The following is a 27347-nucleotide window of genomic DNA, read 5'->3' on the forward strand; positions in this document are numbered from 1 at the left end:
AAGATGGGTATTACTGAGGGTTTATGTTAGTGGAAGTGGTAGAATACTACAGAAGTCTGAAGAAGGAAAAAGAAAGAAAAGAGAAAGGAGAGGAAAACAGAGAGAGTTTTCTCTAGGGTTGGTTTGTGGTTCTCTCACCACTTTTCTTGGGTTTTCTTGGAGCAAAGCTCAGAGGAGAGCTGGGTTAGGCTGAGCATTAAGGATCCTAAGCTAGGCTTGAAGAACTGGCAGGGGTTTAGCAAGAACACACAATCACCTGAGGTAAGACTTTAGAGTTCTTCAGTTTCTGGTTTTGGTTTTTGAACTATGGTGTTTAAGTTGAATCTGATGGGAACTTTAGGGAATTCAAGCCAAAGGTTAAGGGAGAGCAAGCTAAGGAGGTGTAGAGGTTGTCTTGAAACTGAATTCCCACTAAAGGTAAGAAATTCCTAAGCTTTTAACTTTGATGTTTTGACTGGTTTCTGCTGAGTTTTGATATCTAGAAGTGGCTATGGTGAATTTTGAGATTAGGGATGCATGTGTTTGAGTTCTGGGTATTTGGGGTGCTTGGCATGAGTGGAGTGTGTTAATAAGGTTGTTTTTGAGTTTGGTGAAGGTTTGGAGAGGTTTTGGTTGAGTTTGGCTCGAGGAAATCGCAGGAGGGAAAACTGGGGCATTGCCTGTCTGTGACTAGCGCTACAGCACTAGCCTTTGGGAGCTGTAGCGCTAGGCCAAGCTTTCTGGGGGAATTTGGTTTTTCTTGTAGCGTTGTAGCGCCCTCCTAAGAGAGCTGTAGTGCTTCCCTGTTTCCATAAAGGGATTTTAGGGTTATTTGCAAGGGTTTTTGACCAAGGGTTTAGGGTTTGGTTCCACCACCTTGTTTGGTGGAACTAGGACTTCCCGGGGGCTCGGGATTGGTCCTGAGGCTAGGTTTTGGACTTGAGGTTTGGTGATGACTTTGACCTATGATTGTGTTTAGGTGAGCGCTAGGGCTCGAGGGGGATCGTGCTCAAGGAGTCAAGTGATCAAAGCTAGCGAAATGAAAGGTAAGAAAGTTGCACCTGATTATGTGGTCAGGTTGGGACTAAGTGCTCCCTATGTTTATATGCATTGTTATGTGAATGTGATTAACCATGTGGACACGATGGGACTAAGAGCTTCCTATATTTGTATATCATGTCATGAGATGGTATTATTATGCCATGGGACATGCGATAACCGGCCTAAGGGTGTCGGAATCAATATTTGCGCATAGGGCGCGGCTCGGCCACTAGTAGCTGAGGCATCTTATTTATCACTGAGCTCGGTTAAGCTGGCCGGAATCAGTGAGTATTACACTGGGGGCGGCCCAAGTGAGCCGAAGACAGTGTGTTAAATAGAGGGTGCGACCTAAGGGCGCTGACCCTGAATATTATTTGATGGATGTGATAAACTTTTGATTTTGAGCGTGAATATTGTGTTATGGATATGATTGGTTTACTGTCTGGATGATAAACTGTTAATCTGCTGAATTTTATTACTGATTGGATAAATGTTATGAAATGTCGAATTCCTAGTTGTACATGGTGGATTATTTGATTAATAAAGTTGATCTTGCTATGATATCATGCTTTCTTGCTGGGCCTCGGCTCACGGGTGCTACGTGGTGCAGGTAAAGGCAGGGGTATGCTGAATCAACCATGAGTTGGAGAGCTCTGGGGGCGAGGTGTACATTGTCAGCTGTTCGACCGCCACGGTCGGGGAATTGTACAAGGACGGAAACCTAAAATTTGTATTTTGCCATTAGAGTGGCTCGAATTGCTTATAACCTTCGGAATTTTCTGTAACTAAGTCATCTAAACCCTGTTTTAAGTTTCCATGTATTTAAACTATCATTTTTAATGAAAATAGCCTGTTTGTGACCAAAATCTTTTATTCCTAATCTGTTGATGAAGTTGGATTCACATTTTGTCTAAATGACTTGATTAGCAAGTCTTGCACTATTTAAACCACATAGCGTAACGGTCTTGGTTATCCAGGGCATTACAGCTACCATGACAATTGGCCAGGAGGTAAGAGAGCCATGTAAATCTAGAAGTTTCAATAAGCCATAATGAAATCACTAAACCTGTTTTGTTTGAAATTAGCATAAGTGCTCTAGGTAATCGATGGTTACCCTTGTGAGGGATTCCTGAATTAGATATCAGTGTAGAGTCTTGATTCTCCATTGTAGTTTGAGCAGAGATGCTTGGGGATACTTGACAACTTCCGAATTGGTTTCTAGGGTCAATTGATTAATGGAATGTTATTTTTCTGCTTCTGTTGTGGTTTGGAACCCTAAGTGTGGTAAGCTATATTTTGTGACGATAAGGATTGGGTCATTGGTTCCTATTATTGTTTTCTACTTTGTATTGCAAGATTGATTTACTAAGCATTTTCACTTACCTATTTTCTCTTGTTGTAGGTAAGGGCAAGGAAAAGCTAGGGCAGTGAGATCCTGATTTTGCCAACGAAAGTGTACATGTGACCCAACCTTTTAGGAATCTGCACTTTCAGAATGACTATTTTAATTATGTTTAAACTATTTGGGTTTACTAAAACGCTTTAAAGTTAATAATGTAAATATTTTTAGTGTGCACACACATTACGTTAAAAGTTTTTTATATGGATTTTTGAGACCTTTTTAGTGTTATAAATGATTTTATTTCCAAAAAATTAGTGTTAGTATTTTTGGGTCATCACAGGTGTAGTCAATGCATACTCTCTTTTTGTCGTTCTTTTTTGGGGCTACCACTGGGTTGGCTATCCAACTCGGATATAAACATTCTTCTATGGCGCTGATCTTCAGTAATATGTCAATTTCTTCATGAAATGTCTAGTTAACTTTGGGAGCGAATCAATGTTGCTTGTACTTTTATTGTTGGGAATTCTTTTGAGATATTTAGACAATGTCTCATGATAGTAGGGTCAATGCTTGACATATCTTGTGGTGTCCATGAAAATGTGGTGCTGTGTTGTTTTAGGAAGTCAATGAGTTGAGTCTTTTCTTCTTCCCGCAGTTGGGCACTTACTTGCAATGTTTTACTTAAATCTGAGGCATCTAGAGAGATTTCTTCAAGCTCATCTACCACGGTAAGGGAATGCTCTAGATTGTCTTCGTCCTCTACTGCCTTAAGGTACATTGATAATTTTCCCATTAATTGCTATTGGTGATCCTGAGTTGAAGAGCTAGTCGAGTTTGCGTTAGTCGCTTCTTTCATTATAATGAAAACATTTTCAAGCTTGCTACTTACACCCGTTGATATCAATCGAGTAGCTTTTGTCTAATGATTGACAATGCATCACTTGATGTAGTGGAGACCATGCCTTGCATTCTATGGATCCAGACTCTACCCATAATAGGGTTGTAGCTTGTTTGAGAATCTATTACCACGAAATCAACTTTGTGTGATCATTTTAAGACAATAAATTTAAGTTTGATTGCTCCCTTTGGGTAGACCTTGAGACTGTTATAGTGAAGGACGAGAAATGTGGAAGGTTTCATTTGTCTAGTGTCTAGCCCCATTTTTTGGAATGCTTCCTAGAAAAGTATATCGACGCCACTTCCCCTATTGACAAAAACTCAACCCAAGTGGCATTGATCCTCCTGGAACCTGATTACCAACAGGTCATTGTGTGGAAGTTGTAGTCCCAGTAGATCAGATTTCGTGAAAGTAATGAGAGCTACCGGATAGTAGCGTTCTTCTGCTGTGATGAAGTTGACATTATTACCTAATGACTTGTATTGTCTAACTCACTCTTCCATACCCTTCTAATTTCTTGATTTCTATTCATCTTTGGGAATGGGCTCGCCCAATCCATGGATCATGGGCACTTACTTGAGTTGTTGCTAGCCATTGGTGGATGCCATTTTTGCCGGAGTGAGGGTCATTGGTGCTTGTGTGATGGCTGAGGTTTCATATTGAGGAGTTGCCACAATATCAGACCCTTTATATACTGAGTAAGGCACCCATTTCACATAACTAATTGGATCTGATTGTGTGGCTGTGATCTTTGTAGAAGGTGCAGTATATAGTTTTATCTCTTTTATCGGCCATGGACTGCATCTTGAATGGAGCTCCCCAAATTTGTCGATCTTTATTTTACTCATATATAGTTTCCTGGGGAGTATTGAATTCAAAACACAAGTAGTGAGGTGCTTCATCTATTGTCTTTTGTTTCTTCACTCCTTTATCTTGGGAATGATCTGTAGAAGAGGTGGATTATTTGTTGCCGTAATAGAGATCAGAGCAAACTTTTTCTGCACTCGCTCCCTAACTTGTAATGCCCAAAGAATTCCTTCAGCACGAATTTGTACATCGTTGAGGTCATAAGGTGGAGTCTGGGTGAGATTATCATGCAATAGAGTGTCGACCTGCAAGCTTTATTAAATAGATTGGTCGTAATGACAATGTCAACGTTGTGAATTTGGTGTAACAAATCAATGAAACACTGAAGATATGGTCGAGGATGTTCATTTTCTCCCTGTTTGATGCGGTATTGGTCACCCATGGTCTTTGGCGCTTTGCGATTGGCTCTATATCACCACAACAAAAACCCCTTTCCACAACACTTAATTATAAGATTATTGAAAAAGTTATTATAATAAAATAAAGTAACGGGGGAAAGTAAAAAAAAATCAATCTAAAACGCGGCAAATGAAAAAAAAGCAGCGGCAAATGAAATGTTGTGTTATATTTTATTTGGGTAACTCCACAAACTAACCTTATTCAGCCCTATATTTATAACTCTAACCCTTAGTTAAAGTTTTTCACATTTTTAACCCTTTAAGACAAAATTACCCCTTTTGTTAAACAACCCAAATAAAACTCTAGTTTCTTCCCCTTCCCCCCTCCCGTCCATTGAAAACCCTCCCTCCCAAACCCAGATTTATTCCCGTCGAAGCTGCGGTGGTACTCCGGCCAGCACCCACCTCGTCCCTCCTCCCACTTGCGTCATCATCTCCACAGCCACCAGCCCCTTTTACACTCTTGGTCCCGAACCCACGAACCCATCCCCTCCGCTTGGTCCCGACGCTGAACCCACCCACATTTCAGCCATATCGTCGAGCCCACGTCGCCAGAGCCCATGTCGCCGGAGCCCAAGGTTTACAACACCTAAGACCCCACACTCCCCTTGCAAGCCCGATACCCTAGCCCAAGGTATTGTTGTTGGGATCCCTTGTTGTTATTATGAATCCTTTGTTTATTTTGAATTTGTACTTTGGTTAAATTTCTAACTACTTGAGGCATGTTTTAATTGGGAAATAAGGAGTGAATTTAGTGTGAATTTGGTGTGAAGTGAAGTTATTGTGAACCATATGTAATTTCAGTGTGAACAATGTGTGAAATTGGTGTGAACCATGTGTGATTGTGGTGTGAATTTAGTGTGAACCATGTGTGAAGTGAAGTTGTTGTGAACCATATGTAATTTCAGTGTGAACAATGTGTGAAATTGGTGTGAACCATGTGTGATTGTGGTGTGAACCATGTATGAAGTGAAGTTGGTGTGAACCATGTATGATTTTAGTGTGAATAGTGTGTGAATTTGGTGTGAATAGTGTGTGAACGATGTGCGAACCATGTTCCGAAATTATTGTGAACAATGTGAGAATGATGTGTGAACCATGTGTGAATTTGGTGTGAATGGTGTGTGAACCATGTTTTGAACTTATGGTGAATAATGTGTGAATTATAAAAGGAAACTACACTAACTAACCCTATTAAAAGTGATTCTTGAACCTTTTCTTGATTATAATAAGCCATTATTAGACTTATTTCCTTGTAGTGAGGCAAGAGTATGATGAGAAACTTGTACATACTGTCAATATCAAATTGTACTGTCTTATTTTGAAGTGTTGAAATAATTTCTAAGTGATGTGTATTATGGTATGGCCTCGGCTGAAATCATGAATATATATATACATATATTTCTTTAATATAACCAAGAAAAGGTTGACTAGAATGAGGAATGAGACTGTATTTTGGGAACTTTTGAGGAAATATGTGTGAACTGTGTGTGAACTATGTGTGAACTGTGTGTGAACTGTGTGTGAATTATGTGAGGTTGGTGTGAATTTGGGTGAGCTATGCGTGAACCATGTGTGAACCATGTGTAAATAATGTGTGAACCGTATGTGAAGAAAGTGTGAATATATCTGAGTTATGTATTAAGCGCTTATTTAATTTACCTTTTCAGATGTCACTCCTCATGCTTCCTACTGAAAGGCATTATCCAGCAAAGGCTGCGTATAGGGGAGGGAGCATTATGAGTACAATAATAGCGAAGTTCACGACATTTGACTTGTTGGAACGAGCGAAACAGTCACCATTAAAGAATTTTTGGTTCCGAGTTTACTGATCCAACTAAGAAGAAAAAGAAAGCAAAGACAATTGTAACTGATCCTTGTGAAATTAATCCCCTACAGCCATATGACGAAAAGCAAATGAGACGTTTTAAGAAATGGGTAATTGGTTTAAAAAAGAATGATAAGCCTATTTCTTTCTTGGCTGGTTCGTGCACTGCGAAATGGTTTATTCAGCTACTTACACCACGTACATGGCTGGACGGACTGGTAAGACTACTGAAATAATTTTTTTTTAAAAATATATATAATTTGAATGTATATATACTTATAATATTTGGCATGCAGCACATTGATGCAGCTTTAGGATTGATGAAAGAACGAGTGTACACTTACAAGAAGACTTACTCCGAAAGATTCACCATCGTGGATTCTATGTTCCAACAGTTCTTCGAACCACATTGGGAACAATTCAACAAGAAGAAAATCAAATCAAGCTACATTTGGGCACAAGAAGTGCTTGATTACTTGGTAGGTGATGATAAAAATTTCAAAAGGAGTTGGAAAGACATTGACGAAGTGTTTACCCAAATTAATTTTTCTGGGACACATTGGGTGTTGTTAGAGATATCATTGACAAGCTGTCTTATAAAAGCTTATGACTCTGATATCACTGTGGTCTCCAACAAGGAGTTTGAGAATAAAATGAGCAGATGGGGAAAAATGCTACCATTTCTAATTCAATCCAGTGGGCTGTTAAGCCATAGGAAAGATGTCCAACTACAAGAACAGAAAGTGCGTTTTGAGTTCACAAGACTTGGCATAGAAAAAGTGCCACAGACCAAAACTAGGTATAACTCTGTTAACCATATTTATATTAAAAGACTTTGGTCTTCCAATAATCAATATGGTCTTCCAATAATTAAAAAACTTTATTTCCTTTGCAGTGGCGATTGTGGGGTATATGTCATCAAACATCTGGAGTACTTGCTAGCCAAAAAACTGCTATCCGAAGTAAATGACGACAACATGGATTTCTTTAGAAAAAAGACTTATGTAGATTTGTTTTACCATAACTTACAACCATAGTTGTCTTTTATTTAAATATATGTATCTTACTTTTGAATGTATGAAGAAACTATGTCAACTTCATCTCATTAAATGGTATTGAATGACTTCGTTTATTTCATCTTAATAGTGGAATGGATAAATCTTTGTCACTTTTATCTTATTAAGTTATGTGTGAATTGGGTGTGAATTAAGTGTGAATCAGGATTGAAATATGTGTGAATCGGAATTGAACTATGTGTGAACTAGGTGTGAATTATGTGTGAATTATGTGTGAACCGCGTGTGAAATATGTGTGAATAATGTGTGAATTATGTGTGAATATGAATTAGGTGTGTCCGAAACAACAAACTTTAACACAAAAAGTCGTATTACTGAACCAATCTAAAAATTCAAATTCCGCAATTGAAGAGTACAAAGTAAAACAATAAAAGTACAAACTAAGCATGTCTAGACGGCGGGGGACAAACAGTGGTGCACGTCACTCGATTGTGGCCCAGGACACCACATCTACTACATCTATGTTGTTTGCTATTCTTCTCACCCTTTGATAAACGTCGTTTCTTCTTTGGACGACCAGCCTTCTGCTTCACTAAAGGAGGAGCTATCATCATACTTCCTATGTCATTTGGTATCACCCAAGATTCTTCATTACCCAGCGTATATACAGATCCACCATAGGATGACAACCATGCTTCAACTGTGTAGAATCTGGAGCATAAACTATATGGACTAATGCCACGATCTCGAGCACCAGCTAGAGCGTGTTCACAAGGAAGACCTGTCAAATCAAATCTTCTACAACATGTTTTCCTCCTCAGGTCGACATCTCCATCAAGATCACCATCCAATACTGTTATTTCATACTGACTAGACGGAAAAGAGAATGAGGTAGTGGACTTGTCTGCTAACTTTCGCAAATCAGCTTCCACTTCTGTGGCAAGAGGACTTGTAGCCGCTGATGCTGCAGTTCGACGCTCGAAAAACCATTTTTGTAAAGTGTGCCTCATAAATTCCATGAGACAAGTAATTGGCCACCCACGTGCCTCAGCAATGACATTGTTCCAGCTTTCGGCAATACATGTAGTCATTAAATTATATCGATGACCAGGAAAGAAAGAACGAGCCCACTTTTCAAAACCCACTTGATTCTCTAAGTATTGAGCAATTACAAGATCTTTGAATTTAATCTTCTCAAAATGGTGTAAAAACTCTCGCTTTCTATAAGCTTTCGCTGCAAGGAAGAATTCTTCATGGCGATGGTCAGTTTTGAACTTCGCACGGATATTCATGCTAACATGATGTATACAAGCACCGTGGTGTGCCTCAGGAAAAATTTTAGTCAAGGCACTTGCTATACTAGTATGTCTATCAGACACGAATACTAGATTCTCCACTTCACCAATCGCTTCCTTCAACCTCAGTAGAAAATACAACCATGAGTCATTATTCTCTGAGTCAACTACTGAAAATGCAATTGGATATATTTGCTTGTTAGCATCTTGTCCCATGGCACATAACAAAGTACCTCCACACCGAGTAGTCAAGAAGGTTCCATCTACACATATAACTGGGCGAATATATGTTTTAAACCCCATTATAGAAACACCTAAGGCCATGAAGCAATATTTGAACCTACCTTCATTGTCCATCTGCAAATGAGTAACAGTTCCAGGATTTTTTTGCTCCATCATGTATAGAAATGAGGGAAGTTTCTGAAATGATGATTCTGGTGTACCTCTTATGTAAGCCAATGCATGCTCTCGACACCTCCAAGCTTTAGCATAGCTCATATGAACTCCATATGATAAACTCATATCTTTTACAATTGACCTTGGCTTGTAATTAACATCATCACCCTCAAATTTTCTCCTTATGACATGTCCAATAAGCCATGGGGATGCCTGACGGTGATCTTTATGTCGAACATCCAATGAGCATGTGTGTTCACCGAAAAATTTACGAACCTCGAACATATTGGAATTAACCAATTTTGTAGCCCTCAACCTCCATTTGCATTTATCATCAACACATACTGTACACCATATATTTTTCGCAGACTTCTTCACTTTAAACTCAAAGTTTTTCTTTAATGCATAAAGATGGAGTTTCATCTTCAACTCTTGCTTGTTCTCAAATATTTGACCCTCTTTTATTTCCCACGAATTGATACTCGAAGAAGATGTCAATAATTGAGCTGTTGAGGCTGAAGTAGAGCCTTTTTCCCCTTGATTCAACAAAAGTGGAGTACTCCATAGATTATCTTCGCCAACCTGTTTTACTTTACGAACTCTATTATTTGAGGAATCATGGCTCTTCAATACTTCATTGGAGGTTGACTGTTGTAAATTATGCTTCACAAGTACATCATTGCAGGTAGACCTATCAATATTTTCATTATCATCTGAGCTTAATGCATCATTATTATCATCATCACAACTGTCTTCATTGCCATCTGCATCATTATTATCACCATCACAACTATCTTCATTGCCATCTGCATCATTATTATCATCATCACAACTGTTTTCATTGCCATCAATGCAAAAATCATCATTCACTTTGGTTTCAACTGGAGGAATAGTATACAACTCACGTGTTTTAGTAACCAAATGATCATTACTTCTCTTCTCTATAGTAGACACACATAGGAGTGTCCGATGATTGATAAATGTTCCTATCTCATCAAGAAAAAAAGCAACATCATCATCATTGCTAATTAAAGATGGAGGGATACCTTTACTTCCAAAATGATAGATTACATTTGAGTCAAGATCAATACGAGACTTGTCAGCTCCGATTAAAGTATACAATTGATCAATAAGACTATTGTAAGTGATAGTCTTTGGCACCTTCATACCCTTGCTTTGTTTAGCACTAAATGACCAACCTTCGTTCAAAACTTGTTCCCACGATCCATTATATAACACCACAATATTTTATATGTGTTTGACCTGTATAACATATGACAAAAGGTTCGAAATCCAAAGGTTATTAGGTAAAACTAGCCAAAAGAAACAAGAAATAAATGTGTGAAGCAAGCATGTGTGAAGCAAGCATGTGTGAAGCATGTGTGAACCAAGTGTGAAACATGTGTGAACAGTGTGTGAACTGTGTGTGGACCCAGTGTGAATTATGTGTGAACCAAGTGTGAATCATATGTGAACCAAATGTGAATCATGTGTTAAGTACTCGTGAACCAAGTCTGAACCAAGTATGAATCATGTGTGAACAAAATGTGAATAATGTATGAACAAAGTGTGAATAATGTGTGAACAAAGTGTGAACAGTGACTTAAATCGCGAAAATCATTCGAAAATTCGTCATCTCAACATAAAATTATCTCTTTTCACAGATTTTTTAGTGTATAGTAGTTCCAAAATTCTATTTAAACTATTACACAAGACACCCATAACCTATAAATAAAAAAATACTTACTCATTATCAAATCAAATGTTCAATCTTCTTCAAGTTTGGGAGATGATTTTTATTTAATCTTCTTCAACTTGGGTGAGAAGATTGAAGAAAAGAGATGTGGGAGATAACGTCACTTTCTAAATTTTGGTGCGAAAAAATGGTGATGACCTTTGAGATTTGATGATTTGAGAGAGAATATGTGTTTGCTATATTTTGTGAGAGTAGATCATTTCCATGGCTGCTAGGTACGTGCAAGACAAATAAAAGAGAGAACAACTTAATATCTATTGAAGGGTATTGATGCTTTTTTAAGTGCCTATGATTAACGTGAGAAACATTAACGTGGGGTTATGGTTATAAATATACGGTGAAAAAGGGTTAATTCATGGAGTCACACTTTTATTTCCTCTTGAGCACTATCTTTTCGTCTTTCTTTATCTTTTTCTTCCTGCTTTCTCTCTATTTTGGCAAACCTAGGCTGAATTGTTTTGTAAAGACAGAAGATTGAAAGCCACCACCTCTCTCGGACATGAAAGTTTTGCGAGGCTCGACGAACAAAAGGAGCTCCTCGGCCACCACCTTTGTTAAGCCCTTTTCAATCTCTTGGATCACATGAAGTCGTGGGCAAAGTTATTTTATTTTAGAGTTTTTATTTTTCTCTATTTCCTTCTCACCTCTGTTTGACTCTTTCTCTCTCTTTTCTGAAGGTCCAGAAGGTGTATAGGTTTTGGGATTATCATCAGTGAAGGAGAGAACTTGTACTTAAGATCATTAAAAGAGCTTGTTGATTTTGTGAACGAGCGGGTTCCACTTGAAGGAATCCTAGAGTTTGTGAAGCAGCGGCTTAATGGAGGGAATCAGTCATTCTTTCTTCATCATCTCCAACCACCGACACCATCTCTCTCGGTTGTCATCTTGAACCACAACCAACCACTGAGGAAAAAGTTGCTCCAAAACAATAAATGAATAAGAAGGAAAGTATAAAACTCAGGATAAAATGTATGTAGATTTTTATATTCTACTTATTTATCTCTTATTTGTTCATTTTTATTTCTAGATTCTTATTTAAGGTGCTGAAACTCATGAGGGCCATTGCAAGCAGCTAGGTTCTTCGAGGCAGTGTTGAGTTCGGTCTAACACGCATGATGCTACTGTGGAGGATGAAGAAGAGATAAAGCCTACAAATTGCATGAGTTGGGTCACAGAGGTAGCATTGGTTTCATTATTTTGTTGTATTATTTCTTTCATGCCTTGTTATTTTTTGTTTTGTCTTGGGGTTTTCTTGTGATTTCCTTCATATTTATAAAAAAAATATCTATATTAGTTCAATATTCTTTATTTAGAGTAGTGTCTAGATAGTATCAATTAAAGGCTCAATTACTGCATGTTAAGTGAGACAAGTGGAATTATTCATCGATCGGTTAATTCATGAAAAGGTCAATTACTGTTGGTTAGACGCGTATACTAACCAGCCTATACAACAAATATTACTGATTATCTTAATTAAATAAGCATTGAGTCATCTTATCGTAGTGTCATTGATATAACTCTACAGGTTGCTTTTTTAGTCGTATATCATATTTGTAACACAAGCATTTATTCTTGTTAAGTGGTGTCAAAAGTATAATGTTTTTAGGTAGTTAGATCCCCAGTAGGTGGCTTGTTTTATTCAGTGTAATGGTTATTAGCCCTGTTTTGGTGGCTTTCTAATGCAATGTTGAATTTCAATAGAAAAAGAGTCATGTGGCTGGTTGAATACACGACTATTTTTTAATAAATCAGATCAGGTAGTACTTTAGTTGAATTGAGAGCTATATATATACATATAGTTATTGATTTTCCTTTACATTAAATCCTTTCCATATTTTGATTATGGGAATGATGCATGCAAAATTAAAAACTTCTCCAAAATTTCAAACGTTTGACATATATATATATATTGATTTTTAAATGTGACTGAATCAATATAGTTGTATGGTTCAATGAGAAAATACTTGACTAGTAAGAATCTAAGATGATCCGACATTTGTCTTCATTGACTACAAGGCTTCTCAACTGACAACAAGACTTCCAAACTCTATTATTAGTTAATTAGTTTGTTTTGGTCGATTGAGTGCTTCCTATACATATCTATATTTATATACTGTTCTTTTTCTTTTTCTCTTTATCTTTGTTGCACATTAAAGAATAATATCATATAATAATTTCTCTATTACCTTTTTCAATATGTGCATCTACAATGGTATTATTATTGTACTTTTTGTATTAGTCTGCTCCATTAAAAAAAATTCATGTCAGGTACCTTTAATTTCATACTTAGCCCTTTTGTTTTTTCTTTTTCAACTATTGCTAGTAATTTTGAAACTCAAAATTCACATCATTTTATTTTGATAATTACACATATATGTTTTATCTGAAATTATGTCTAACTACATCTATCCTTTACTCAATATATGAATTGTTCTCTATTGTTGTCTGACTAAATATTTAGTAATATTATTTTACTCTGTGATTCAAAAGTTAAATTTGATTTTACATTTTTCTCCAATTGATTGGATTTTATATTTTATAAAAAAAATTGCACTACTATATATACACACACAAATACAGAGTTGATAACTAAGAATTAAGGAAAATTTTGTTACTAATAAATCCAATTCACATTTAAAACTTCAATATTTTTAACGAACATATTGATTGCCTTTGTGATTTATATATTGGTTTGCTTTTCTGGTGTTGATAAATGCAGTTTAGGTTCACACTATTAAATACACAACTTGAGTCCAAGGTACTTTCTGAGATGGTGAAACAAGGGTGTGAGCCTAATTTATCCATAGCTAATTCTTTAATTGACATGCTTTTCAAGAATGTGCTAGTAGATGAAACATGGCAAGTGTTTTACAGATTGAAAGACATGAAGCTCACGATGAAGCAATGCTTTTCTCTAAGGAAATGGCAAGATATGGATGCAAGCCTAGTTGTGCAACTTTCAATATTCTTATGAATGGGTTTGGGAAAACAGGAGATGTGGAAACTGTCTGTGAAGGAATAAGACCAGACTTGAAGACTTACACGATTCTTGTGAATTCTCTCTAGGTATATGTTAGTTTAGCTAGGGTGGTAAATTCAATTTTTTTTTTGTCTCTGAACTTTTACCTTATTTATAATCATTTGAAGATATTATAAACAACTCAATGTTTTGGAAATCTTCCTGACTGCATACCAGAACCAAATGAGAAGCTTGTGGAATTTGGAATAGGAGGGGGCTGCAATTCTTGTGCTGGTATGTTCAACACTATTAACTGGTGATCTTAACTTGATCATATTTCTTGCGATGCTTGTTTTCATAAACAGATAGTTGTGTTCTGTTTATTGATACATTTTTGCATTAGTGTTTTTGATTCAGAACTAGCAAGCAACTTGATGACCCTCTATCACCATCTTTACTCTTTTTGCATCTTAAAGATTCTTCTTTTGAATTATGTAATTGAAACCTTTTGATTTTCCATGACGATGTTTAGAAGCTCAGATAACAGAACATGTCTTGTCTAGAGATGCATTAAATCTATTCCCTTTAGTTGATGGGCAGTAATACCATGAAAACTCTGTTTAGCTTAAATGCATTAAATTGGAAAGGTTCTTTGGCTCAAATTTCTTCCTGGTCAAGTGTTAACAAGGATATATACTAAATTGACAGACACCTTAATTGAAGAAAGTTGTTTTTTCTTTTCTTAACTAAGTAATATGGTTAGATATGATGATATGATATATGCTGGTTATGTACTTTCTATTTATGTAGATGAAAAGAACAAGACTTGTAAAACCTTCTTTGTGTTCTTTAAGAGTTGTGTTACAATGATATGTTTGTCCTATTTTCTTTCCTCATACGTGTGCATGTGTTTCAGTTGGATCTTTGCCAGAAAATGGCCGAACATCTTGCAATGACCACAGTTAAATATATTATACTTGGGTGATTTTAGCTTTACATATATGTTATGTCTCTCAATTAAACAGGTCCGGTTCTTCAAATCTTCTTATTTAGTTTTCCATTTTCCTTAATTGTTTTTGAATCCAATTTTAAGTCCAGCAAACCAGTTTTAAGTATCCTTAATTTAAATAAATATGTATATGGAAGAGATTTACTTCAATTCTTTTGTCTATGTATCTTTCAGTAATAAGTAACAATACATAATACATATGTATACTGCTGTTTAAATATAATATTATATATGTGTATATCTATACAGTATTCTCACTTACTGATAATTAGACTCTTTTAGTGAAAAGTGTAAAGTATTATCACTAAGTAATAATATTCCTAAGTGGGATAGGTATGAAATAAATTAATTTGATTAATATTTTTTTTATTATGTTTAAATTTCGTTTATTCAAAAACCAACTTATATAACTCTTTTACATAAAATTTCAACTTAGAATATGAGAAATAGAAAGATGACACCCACCTGGCATGTTTGAAACCATTTTTCTTATTATCACACTTATTCAAGCTAAGCTTTTTTGCTTGCAAATGTCAATATGATATAATACTATTGAAAAAGTATTATAATACCTTACGTTTGTGAAGCAGGAAAGCTTAAGTGAAAATTCTGAAGAAAAAAAAAAGAAATGGCCTGGAAAGTTTAAGTTTAAGCTAGTCTCTAGACCTTGCTGCAACATGGGGTTTTTGTTTGTGGTTGGCTACAATGGCTCCACCTCTGTCATTCTCTATCATGTAAGCTTCTCTTGTTTTCCTCACTTCCTTTTTATGTCTATTCTTGACTGTTTCTCTTAAACTTTTCATGAAACTTTAGGAAATGCAAGGTTAGTTTATTGAGTATGTATAGTTTCTGAGATTATTTTTAGAAGCTTGTTTGTCTAATAGAAATGTTCGGATATGACATGGTGCTGCATATGAACACTGATACTGAAGGTGTAGAAACAGCTCTGAAGTTGGCCAGGAAATGGGGTTACGAGAAGAAGAAAATTCTGAAAGATAAGGTAAAGTTTAGGGAGATTATATTTAACACATACAAGGTCGTCTCTCTATGTCTTAGTTATTTTAATTGCTGCTTAGACTGAAGAGATTTACAAATTGAGGCACTAAGTTCAGCTCAAAATATTTACTAGCCTTTGTAAGCAATGATTGGGTTAAGCTATTATTTCAATGCCCGGGCTAATGTATTTTTCAAGGATAAGAATGCTTTGTAACTGCTGCTCATCTTAGCTGTTGTGTGGACCATAGTTTTCACTTTGCATTGTTCTTTTCTTTTCTTACAAAGTCTTGAATGTGATGATGGCAATGATATATATAATAATCAATATGCAACTGTTGAACGAAAAAAAAGAGAGCAGCAACAAATTATTATTATTATTAATATATAAATATTTCCTATATAAATTAGTTAAAACTTGAAAGGAATATTTAGTTATTAAAATAATAATATATAAAAAAGATGAGTCAGTCAAAAGAGTAAATAAAGTAGATATTTTCTCCACTTCTACCACTTTTACGTTGAGTGGGTTTTTATTAAAAATAAAAATAATAAAAATAAAAGGCTCTATAAAAAGGTAGAGAGGAGAACAGTTAGAGGATTTTTTTGGGTTTTTGGGCAAAAAGAAAATTGGTACGCAAAAGTGAACCAGATAAATTGAGAAGAAAAGAACACTGCATATTCTAAAGCATTTCTTCAAGCTCTACCAAGGTAAGTACAGATTCATAAAATGGATCTATATCCTCTTCTCTTGACTCTTTTATTTTTTCATCTATAGTGATTAAGAGTCATTCTAATCCCCTTTGATTCACTAGACTTCAGAAAATAAGTCGATGTGATATATAATCAAAGGGAAAATGAAAAGACTGATATTTTTATATTGTCAATTTCTTCATGACTTCCTTTTGGTTCACTAGACTTCAGAAAATAAGTCAATATGTGGTACATAACCAAAAGAAAGAATAAGAGATTTAAAGAAATTGTCATGCTGCCAAAATTATCATGGGTTTTAATGTAAAAAAATAATAAGAGCAAAATAGAAAATTTGGTTGAATATCTCATACCTCGCTGAAATTGTAAATAATTAAAGTATTTGTTTAAGCAGTGCTGGGATTGGCTAGTCAATTTCCTGGTCAAATTCAAAAGAGATAAAATCACTAAATTTTGAGTGAATATTGACATATATATGTATAGTTGTACACCAAAATGAATAAATGAAAACCGGAAGAACTAATATCACGAAAACTGATTGAATACTGATATGTTTGCAAATAAATCAGTTCAAAATGCTTCCAATGTGATCCTTATCGTGGTGGTGTCTGATTCAATTGCTGATACATATATATGGCTGGTCTTGCATGCCATTTGTTAATTCAGAATTTATATGACATACATGCATATATAAATGGCTGATCTTGTCTTGCATGCCATATAAGTTATAACAAAGAAACAATATATGTTATAAATACATTTTTCTTTTGTCTTATACGGCCAGTAAAAACTATAATGATAACAAAGCAAAAGCAAATTTGTATTCTCCAGTAAAATAAGTCATGATCGTCGACCATATATACATATATGTTGAGCTTGAAAACATATATGTAACTCTCACATATATATATATATATCTCTCTGTATATAAAGCATTAAATTAAGGGATATATGCCTATTCATGGTATGCTCACGTGAGTAGCAAAAGGGAGATGAGAGAATAGGTAGCTTACATATAAAGTGTAGGTAAAATTTGAAATCAAGTCCCAAAGTCCCAAGAGAGTCCCACGTTTGGCTGAAGGAAGAAAGAAAAATTTTGTACTGTAAAAAAGGTCAAGAAGTAACCATCATTAATTGACTGTTTTGTCAAATAAATAAATAAAAAAAAGGATCATATGCAAAAGTATATATATATATATATGTAAAATCAGTTTTGTGATCAGCCAAAATTAGATAAGCCAAACTCAAGATATATATATATACACACACACACACACACACGTATATTATATTAAGTGGAGAAAGAGACTCTATATATGTATATATGATATCTCAAAAAGATGTGTATTATACATATACAATATATACATAAGAGGGGTTTACCTTGAGGATAAAATTTTTTGTGTGTAGGCTCTGTCAGAGAATGACAGTCTATCATATAACTCTTACTTTATCTCTGTAAAGCCATTAAATAGACCAGAGATATATCCTATAATCAAATAATATATAATAAAAATATCTTGAATTTGAACCCAAATTTAAATTCAAACTTTAAGATATTTATATTATTTGACAAATTCAAAACATAAAACAGTCAGATTTTATCTCAAAATTTTAAATTCAAATTTAAAAAAAGATAAATTTTGAATTTTAAAATAATGATATTATCTGATATAAAATTTTAGATTATTCCCCACAAATTTTGGAATAATCAATTAAAATATTGGTTAAATAATCTCTTTATATAAAATAAATTATTAAAAATATATATAAAGAGATTTCAAGACATAAAATTATCACCAAAATGATAAAATTCTAAAACCATGCGAAATGGTATGAAATTTCCAAATCCTAAATGAGCTCATCAAAATCAATTCAAATGATGAAATATCATTCCAAAATTCCAAAGAGGTCATTAATCTTACAAAATCTCAAAAATGGTAATTTTACCTCAAAATTAAAAGTGCACTAAAATTCAAAGCCATAATAAATGGTATCCCAAAAAGAGGTCATTCACCTCTTAATTATCAAAGCATCATAAAATCTTTGAAAATACCGGAACTACGTTAGACTTGATTCCTAAAAAGGGATACGTAGGCAACTTAGTTGCTAAGACTAAGTGCAGTCGCCGATACCGCCAAATGGTATAAAAACACAAATCTCAAAGTTCCATAAAAGGTCATCCACCTAGGAATTTTGCTAAATTTTCAAATGGCAAAGAATTCCCGAAAATGGTCATATACCGGAATTCTTATATTCAAATTCTAAAATATCTCCATCTGAACTACAAGTGGCTTGATCCTTCACAAAGAAGGTATGTAGGCAACTCAGTTAGCCAAGAGTACTGAGTTCAGCTGCAATTCCAAATCCATCACAGTTCTCCCTAAATTATTTAATATCATCGTAATTGGAATCAAATGGTATTTCCTTTAAATAAAAGGATTGTAATTAAGAGGTTATTCTTATAATCTTGGATGGGTCGAACTTAAATAAATAAAATCTTATGCTATAACTCTGGCATAGGTGAAATTGTGTTTCACATTTTTTTTTTTATTTTCTAAATATGAAATTTTTGCTTAACAGCAACAAATATGGGTATAAAGTAATTAAAAATGATTTGTAGTTATTTTTGCTTAGCTTACACTAAAAATGGGTAGTTATCAACTTATCCCATATTTTTTCACAGCCAAATCTTTAGCAGCTGAATTGTGTGGACTGAGTAGCACAGTGGGCTGGACTTCTCTCAGTTATGCAAGGTTCGGATCCAGTTGCTCCAGTTTATAAGTACTGCCTTGTATCAGTATCTAACATATTAACTTCAACATGCCAAAATGAGGTTAGTTGTCTCCATTTTCAGCGTTCAAGTCTAGCTGATATGAGACGCGTGGTTGCAAAGTTTTTCAATTGTAAGCTTATTTTATATTTATACTCTTGATACATTCAAGTAACTAGCATTTTTTTTTTCCAGGCCTTCAAATATGTCAGTTTTCCTGTTCAGATACATGTTATGGTAAGATATATTATACAGTTTATTATTTTGATCACCATTTAGTATATGTTTGTTGCTTAAAAAGCCAACCTTGTATCTGGCTGTGTAGTTAAGAAGTGCTATTTTGGGTTACAATTCCAGTGATGTTATTTTCAATATGTTGTAGATGTATTACACTTTCTGTTTTTGAATATCAACTTTTACATCTCTTAATAAATTAATAATTCTTTGGTTGTTGCTAAATCTTGTGGCTTTGATAGTTTGAGCCAAAGAATTCTTAAGTAGCTTTGGATGTATGTTATATACACAGGAAGTATGCAAGTATATGTTTATAGGTTGGCTAATCTTCCATTCTTTTATATGCAAAAGAAATACATGGGACAAGACTACTTTTTTGCTTTTCTAGTAATAGTGGGATGTTCGATTTTTATTTTATATCCGGTAATGACTACATCCTTAGTCTTAGATCAAGGTCTGATTTTATTACTTGAACCAAGCACAACCAGATAGTCAATCCAATTATTGGTACTTTTTTTTTCCTAATTTGTATTTAAAACAAATTCTTTGCTAAAATTCTTTATGTTGTTGATCTGGTTTGTATATTATTTATGGAATTTGAGAAGAGGTTACATGCATGGTTCATATCAAGATAATGATCAATCAAAGATCGTTTTATATATACTATAATTCATCTACATTATATCAGCTGCATATGATGATTATGATTATGGGATTTTGGTCCCCAAGCCCTAAATATCTTACTCTGCATGTGGTTGAATACTTGAATTAGGATACAATATCTTACTCTCAAATTAGTTTCTCTCTATGTTCTTTGTTCTTTTTGTTTTTCTTGATTTATATTGTTTCTTTATGGGAGTGATTTTAGTAACAATAAGAAACTAGCTTTTGGTGTTGAAGAGAACGACTTTCTGATCATCTCTTGAGTATAGAGCGTATATTAACAATAAGAAATTTTTAAAGGGATTCTTTATTTTGAGTTTTTATTTTCAGATCTACCTAATTTGGTAGTGAGTGAAGATGGGTTTTTCTATACGCCTTATGCTATCGGGCCCCCTTCCGAGTCCAAGCATTTGTATTGAATGGTTACAACTCTCATGCCTTATGGGTGTTTATTGTTTACTCTATTTCTTATAGTTCATTAACTTTACTGCATAATTATTTATTTTACAGCAATTTTATAGTCTAATTATTGATTATGAGCTCTCTTTTTGTTGTTTGGTTTGATAGTACTGATACTTTACAAGGATGATTGGCCTAGCTGCTGATTATTATAATATTGTTGTAAATTATATAATATGTGAGGGTTTTTGATGTATTCAACTATGTTTAGTTATGGACTTCCCTTTTGGGTGTGTTTGGAAGCTCCTTGTTCTTGCTTTGGAACTGTCTAATTCTAATCTTTTTTTGCTTTTCTTGTTCAAAAACTTTGAGTTTGCTCATAAAGATTGTATACAGGAATGGTGTAACCAGAAAGGGAATACAACCTGTGAAATATGTCTTCATGTAAGAATTCAAATGATTTAGATTTCTCTGTTTTTGAAACTTCTTTTTTCGGGTCCTTTTTTTTTATTGCAGTTTTCATCTGCTACCGCTGTTGTATGGGTGTTTGTCCTGTCTAAAGTTACAACCAAATACACCAATCTCTATTCTAATAAGAAAATGACAAGGTCTTTGACCTATTTAGCCTTAAAGTTTCACTGTCATTAGTTTTTTTTAAATTTTTCATTGAGTTTCAAATATGAGTTATATATCATATAGTATTTTAAGGTTCACATTAACCGAATTAAATGTTATGTTATCCAGGTCAGCTTTGTACTTCATTTCATGCTACTTCACAAGGAAATGCTCCCAAGTAAGTGGTACAATTAATTAGTATTTTTTCACTGTTAGTTGGAAGATATGCAGCTGATGTTGACATGAACCGGGTTTTAACTAGAATTAGCCTAACATGATCTACATTTCTGCATAGCATGCACACATATCATGTATTTACAATTAGACAAAGACACTTAGAGAGATCTGAATGAGTCATTTGTTTCTATGTTTTCTGCTTTTGTAGTAGCAATTGGATCTTACTGTTCTATGCTTTTTATGTGTTGATAATTGAGTAACACTTTTATTTTCTGAATAGGTTAGTACGTCAGAGCTGTCTTTCTACATTTATGCTTTGTACTTCCTAGAAATCTCATGATCTTCCTATGCATGCAGGTTCTGAGTTTTTCTTTGTTTGTGGCTTCCTAGTTATAATTTTTTTTCTCAAGTTTCTCAATGAGATTAAATTATCCTATTGTAGTTGGATTAATTAGGTTTTCAGATTCAAACTTTTCTCTAATCTTTATTCAATCTTACTTTCCAAATATGACATTTATATACACGCGTTTCTTTGTGAGTCTTTTTCCTTTTTCTTTTTGCTTTGTATAAATGTTTTTTATTCATTAATTGGGTGCTTATCATGAATGGATACAAAATATTAGATTAAACCCTGAAACTGTTTGTAATAAGTCTTTAAAGAGAATTAGATGAACTAACTTTTTTCCTTCTCATCATTGATAAAAAAAAGTTCTTTGCTTATCTGGGTCTTAGATTTCTTGTCTCTATTGCATATAGTCTAGTAAAGCATGCCACTTTGTATGCACCATTTTTTTCTGGCTGCATACTTGATATTTCTTTCTGTATGTAATGAATTAGATGCTAATTTTTTTTAGCAACAATTATCTGGTGGGTTATAGTAGCAATATCAATTTTTAACTTCAGGATGTTTGATTAAAAAAGGTATTTTAAACACTGTTGTAACTGCAAAAAGAAATTCTGAAATTGATTCGGAATAATTCATTAAGATATTTCTGTTGGCAGCCTACACACGAAGGATCTTGGAAGCATGAAGCATATTTGTTGTTTCCAGTTCATTTGGATGCAACATTGTTGGACAATGCTAACACTATGAAAGCTAAAACTGAGTTCTTCTCAACCACTGATGTTCTTCATATATTTCGACAGGTAGATAGATATGTTTCTTAAGACTTTTTAAATTGAGTTATGTTATCACCTGTGTTTTAGTTCCTCGTCTATATGATACAATGATGTGTATTTATAGTAAAATAGTTGAACCTGAAATTCTGTTTAACAGCTTAGTGCAGGACTCGAGCACATGCACAATTTAGATCCACCATATGCTCATAATGATGTCAAGCCTGGTAATGTCCTCATAACTCATGGGAAAGGACAACCACCACTAGCCATATTGATGGATTTTGGCAGTGCTCGGCCTGCAAGGAGGCAGATTCAATCTCGTTCTGAGGCAGTACAATTGCAGGTGTTTTTTTTGTTCCCCCAGTCGAACACACACACACATGCAATGCATCAGTTAGCCTACTATGAATGACATTCATCCAATGCTTTGGTATTTGTATGAGGTCTGAATTTATTTTTTCATAGTCTTAAGAGATTAAAAAATATTGATTTTTTTTTAATTAATGGCATATTTGTGAAGACTTGACATGTGTTCATGTTTTGAGGTTTTCTATCAAGTTTTTGCATTTTTAGTTACTGTTTGGATAGCCTCATTTAAAAAACTTATCAAATTACAAAATGTTTGAGTTTTTAATTTGTACAATTTAAAAGTTCCTATTGTTAGAATATGCCAAAGTAATGGAGGAATGGACATAGATTTCATCTTTCATTAAATATTTCGTACTTGTATTGATGGTGGATTCATTGCTTGTTGTGTAGGAACGGGCATCTGAGCATTGTTCAACACCTTTTCGAGCTCCTGAGTTGTGGGATTGTCCAAGTAATGCAGATATCGATGAGAGAGCCGATATTTGGTCATTAGGATGCACTTTATATGCGATAATGCGATAATGTTTTTTACCATGTGATTTAAGATTTATTGGTTTAAGTTTTCGGGTCTTTGTCTCCTGAGAGCTATAATATAATTTGATGACAGCGTTGATTGTTTTAAACTAATTTGTGGATTGTTAATACAATGTTGAATGCTTTTTACTTTTTGTTATTTGAAAATCAAGTTCATTTGATGATGCTAGTATATATTAGAAAGCTAATTTTAATTATATAAATAAAAAATAAAAAATAAAAATAGAATAGAATAAATTAGTGTTATATAAATGAATATATAATGAGAATTTAAACTTTTCTAAATATTAAAATAATACGAAAAATTTGTATAATATCTATTACAATAACACTTTTTATAAGTAAAGAATTATGTTATGCAAACTTTATTATATAATACAAAAAATGTGTTATACTAAAGTGTAGTATAACACAAATTTATAAGTGTTGAAATGTGTTATATAATCGACTATAAATAATATAATTAAACACTTATCTATTTATTAAAATAACAAAGAAAGTGTGTTATCGTTGACAGTATAATAACACATCTGTATAATATAATTAAACACTTATCTATTTATTAAAATAACAAAGAAAGTGTGTTATCATTGACAGTATAATAACACATCTGTATAACAATGATAAAGTGTTATGTAAAGTACCTTGACCTACGATAACATAGTCGGTCTTAACACATCAAAAAGTGTTATGGTATGTTTTGATAACACATTTTTGGTGTTATTAAGAGCATTTTTTCTTGTAGTGTTTTGTTGTAAAAACAATCTCTTGAAATCACTAAAGTTGTTAATGGAACATGATTGTAGTTGGTAAATGTAGTGGAGAAGAATTTATAGTGAATGGCCTCATTATTCACTTCTAAAGACATTCTTTATTGAAATTTAAAAATGTGGTCTAGAGGACCTCCTTTTCCATTAAAGGTTTGTTAAGTAGGAACGACAAAATCTTGCAACTTTGGCTCCCTTATGATCCAGTCTATAAATGGGGTTTTGTCGACTCTCCTCATTTCCAAGTTGGTCATATCTATCAAGTAGGAAGATCTGCCTTCAGAAAACTTCTACATAACTTCTTTCATCATCTCCTCTTTCCATCTTCTAGTAGATGGTTATTGTAGGGGGCACGATCTTTGAGCAAGTCTTGAATTCTTGAATTTTGGGGGTATGACAGACTTCCTTTCCAAATGCTCTTGTGTCCCAACTTATGGCGAGGAAATTCTTGCCCATGAGTTATATGTTGATCCTACTGATGATGATTTTCTTGTTGAATGGCGTCTGGTCATTCGGGCAAGATTGCTGGTAGTGCTCCCATGTTTATTTCTTCATCAAGAATTTTTCCATTTGGCAGTTCCATAACAACATCATCAAGATTGTCATTATCTTGGATATGGACTGTCATAGGTTCTTTGGCCAAAGGGGGAACTTTGTGCCGCTCAGAGCATAAGTCAACATTTTCTTTCTAAGGGTGGCCATTTCAGGTTCTATTTTCGCATGGGCATCTTTCGATGCCTAGATTGCTTCATGCTAGGATGCTTCCATTAGTTCGCACATCCGTTCAAGCTATTCATTCACGTCTACAGGGGCTAGGAGTGCCAGAATGGTGTTCTTAGGTGCCATGGCTTTTTAGTTCGTATTGTTATTGTCACACAATTCTTGGCTAGAAATTGCATAGAATTAGTCAGTAACTATTTCTTGGAGCAACTGTTTCCCATAGACGGTGCCAATTGTTGGTGTTGAATTTTGAATTGCTACTTTTGGGATTGAATTTTCCTCAAACTAGTCACTTAGCCTTCTCCTCCTTTGATCTAATTCGTGATTCTCCAAAGTAAGCAGAAGTGTTTGGGGATTACCTGTAAGAAAAATCTTTGATGCTTAAGTGAGATGAATATTTAACTAAACAAAATAATGAGTAAGATCATAATTATCTCGAAATCTCATAACATACTCCTATTTATTAGAATAATGAGTTAATAGGAAAAAACAATGATCTAATTGTCTAATGAATAACAACTTTCCTGATCAATTTACCTTTTCAGATCCAAAAAGATAAAAATAGAATATAATTATATGAATCTTCTTTTCTTAGCCTCTGCTTTTTTCTACTGCCAGATCATCTTTTAATGATGTATCGCTTTTGGCAAAAGTCTTTATCAAAACACACCGTATCGAGCAAGTTTATTTTAAGTAAATGGGAGGGGTCGAAGATTTTGAGTCCAACAAATTATATGAATAAAATCGAAAAAAATATATTTTTACAAAATTCTTATACAAAGTCTCTTGATTGAATGTGATTTTCTTTAGCTCTCTGAGACAAAAGACATACAATTTTAGTGTTAGGGCACTGATAATAAGGATCTCTAAAAAGTTGTCAGTGGTTAACAAGAAAATTTCATTGCAGTTTGTGGTTGGTTTTCTACTTCATTGTTGTTGTTGTCATTTTTGATATGCTAGTCGTTTTTTTATGTTATCGTCATTTTTATGCTCCTCCGCATACACTTATTGTACAACTCTTTCACATTTTGTAACAGGGGCATTATATTTACATCCCAATAATATATATAGTCACCCATTAATTAAAAAATTAATGTTTAAAATCATTACTAAGAATTTTTCTCAATATTTTTTTGACGTTTTTTAATTTCTTTTTTTTATACTAATTTCAATAAATTTATTTTTTATTTTTTTTCATAATTTGTTTTAAAAAATGTATAATTTTGTAGAAAAACACTTATTTTAACAAGTGTTTATATATTTCTTATTTTAATATTTAAAATATATATTATTTATATGTATTTTTTAGAATATTAAAAAGAAAAAAATTAGAAAAATATAAGCACAAATTAAAAAATATATAATATATATTAATTTTTAATAAAAATTAGATGTACTAATTAAATTTTGGGGTGCAAATAAAATTCTGGTTCCTAATATTTAAATTCCATATAACTCAATCCCATATCACTTTCAGGTCAATATTAGGTAATATTAAAATTTATTTACTTAGTTTTTGGCTTAATTTTCAATTTTTTTTGGTTTGTTTTTTGTAGAAAGTGAATTTCAATATATATTTTTTTCTGGTTAGGTTACCAAATCCTTGTTTTTGATTTGGAAAAAAAGAAAACTTTTGTTGTTATTGTGTGTTTAGATTCAAGAAAATGGGTGAATATGAAATCTACTATATTCACTTGGCTTGTATCTAACTGTTGGAACTAGTTTTTTCTATATGAAGAAGAAGCCATCAAGAATGGAACTGAAGCTCGAGTATAGAAAATTTGACCCTGGAGTTAATCGTCATGTTCTATTCACAGAATCCAAAATGAAATTAAAAATGGACAAAAATTGGGGATAGATTTGTCATGCTCTTTCATTTTAACACACTTTCATTGAGATTTTGAGACATCCTTTAAAAGAATCTTGTTGAAGGAAATATAATTTGGTTCTTATAAGATATGTACTATTGTATCTTATAACAACCCAATTTTGGTGGAAAGATCCATGGGTGTTCTTTTAAACAAGTAGATTTTGATTTTCCTAGTTAATTAAGAGCTTCACCAAAGGTGCATGGATGCTTTTGAGAAAGCATGCGTTTTGGAATGAGATCATAAGCATAATCCTATTTCAATTGTTGCAATAATTTGGTCATTTTTACAGTCACCAATTATGTAGCAATTCTAATATTGTATTTGTTTTGTTTTTTTTTTTTGTATGCCGAGAGGAAAACTCTTAGCATGAAAATGTTATGCATATATTTATTGATGTCCTGACCAGATACCTCATTTAGAATGACATACAAACGATTGAAGGTCTTGTTAGTTTGAAGAAGGAACTTATTGATGCACCTTGTCATCGGTCTTTGTGGGTTCGTTATGAGACTGTAATGGCGAGTGTATTTCTATTAAGAATAACAATGAAATATTATGAGAATATATTTAAATCTTGATTTTCCAAATTAATGGCTAACTGAAGTATCAGTTTTATAA

At 33.6% G+C, this 27347-nt stretch overlaps 2 protein-coding genes and 1 long non-coding RNA gene across 18 annotated transcripts; 2 read left to right on the forward strand and 1 right to left on the reverse strand.

Moving 5' to 3' along the window:
- Positions 1 to 7809: 7809 nt before the first annotated feature.
- Positions 7810 to 10227, reverse strand: LOC133825217 (uncharacterized). The gene is made up of 2 exons (XM_062258193.1): positions 9822 to 10227; positions 7810 to 9773 (listed from the first exon to the last, which is right to left on the reverse strand). Exons 1-2 carry the CDS (start codon positions 10225 to 10227, stop codon positions 7810 to 7812), a joined length of 2370 nt encoding a protein of 789 aa, XP_062114177.1.
- A 934-nt stretch (positions 10228 to 11161) lies between these two features.
- Positions 11162 to 16037, forward strand: LOC133823278 (uncharacterized). 16 transcript variants are annotated; one of them, XR_009888226.1, is made up of 8 exons: positions 11164 to 11369; positions 11494 to 11993; positions 13536 to 13600; positions 13691 to 13882; positions 14013 to 14069; positions 14692 to 14800; positions 15375 to 15518; positions 15650 to 16037. It is a non-coding gene; the product is annotated as an uncharacterized LOC133823278 (long non-coding RNA). The 16 variants fall into 16 exon arrangements; XR_009888232.1 differs by having other exon boundaries at positions 11162 to 11369; positions 13964 to 14069; positions 14692 to 15518; XR_009888223.1 differs by having other exon boundaries at positions 11162 to 11369; positions 14013 to 14800.
- Positions 16038 to 20830: 4793 nt separating this feature from the next.
- On the forward strand, positions 20831 to 22930 carry LOC133825219 (uncharacterized). The gene is made up of 5 exons (XM_062258194.1): positions 20831 to 21001; positions 21074 to 21165; positions 21302 to 21350; positions 22352 to 22495; positions 22626 to 22930. The coding sequence occupies exons 1-5, from the start codon at positions 20831 to 20833 to the stop codon at positions 22878 to 22880; spliced, it is 711 nt and encodes a 236-aa protein (XP_062114178.1). The 3' UTR covers positions 22881 to 22930.
- The last annotated feature ends 4417 nt before the right edge of the window (positions 22931 to 27347 follow it).

Source organism: Humulus lupulus, chromosome 3, assembly GCF_963169125.1.
Source record: "Humulus lupulus chromosome 3, drHumLupu1.1, whole genome shotgun sequence".
In the NCBI taxonomy this organism is placed as follows: domain Eukaryota; kingdom Viridiplantae; phylum Streptophyta; class Magnoliopsida; order Rosales; family Cannabaceae; genus Humulus; species Humulus lupulus.

What these genes read in the sequence shown, in the direction of transcription:
- LOC133825217 (XM_062258193.1), bottom strand. Translation starts at nt 10,227, where the DNA reads ATGAAGGTGCCAAAGACTATCACTTACAATAGTCTTATTGATCAATTG. An exon ending in TGATAATAATGATGCAGATG is followed by an intron (nt 9,774 to 9,821) that starts GCAATGAAGACA and finishes CATTAAGCTCAG; the next exon opens with ATGATAATGAAAATATTGAT.
- LOC133825219 (XM_062258194.1), top strand. Translation starts at nt 20,831, where the DNA reads ATGGACTTCCCTTTTGGGTGTGTTTGGAAGCTCCTTGTTCTTGCTTTG. An exon ending in TCACAAGGAAATGCTCCCAA is followed by an intron (nt 21,351 to 22,351) that starts GTAAGTGGTACA and finishes TTCTGTTGGCAG; the next exon opens with CCTACACACGAAGGATCTTG. An exon ending in TTCTTCATATATTTCGACAG is followed by an intron (nt 22,496 to 22,625) that starts GTAGATAGATAT and finishes TCTGTTTAACAG; the next exon opens with CTTAGTGCAGGACTCGAGCA.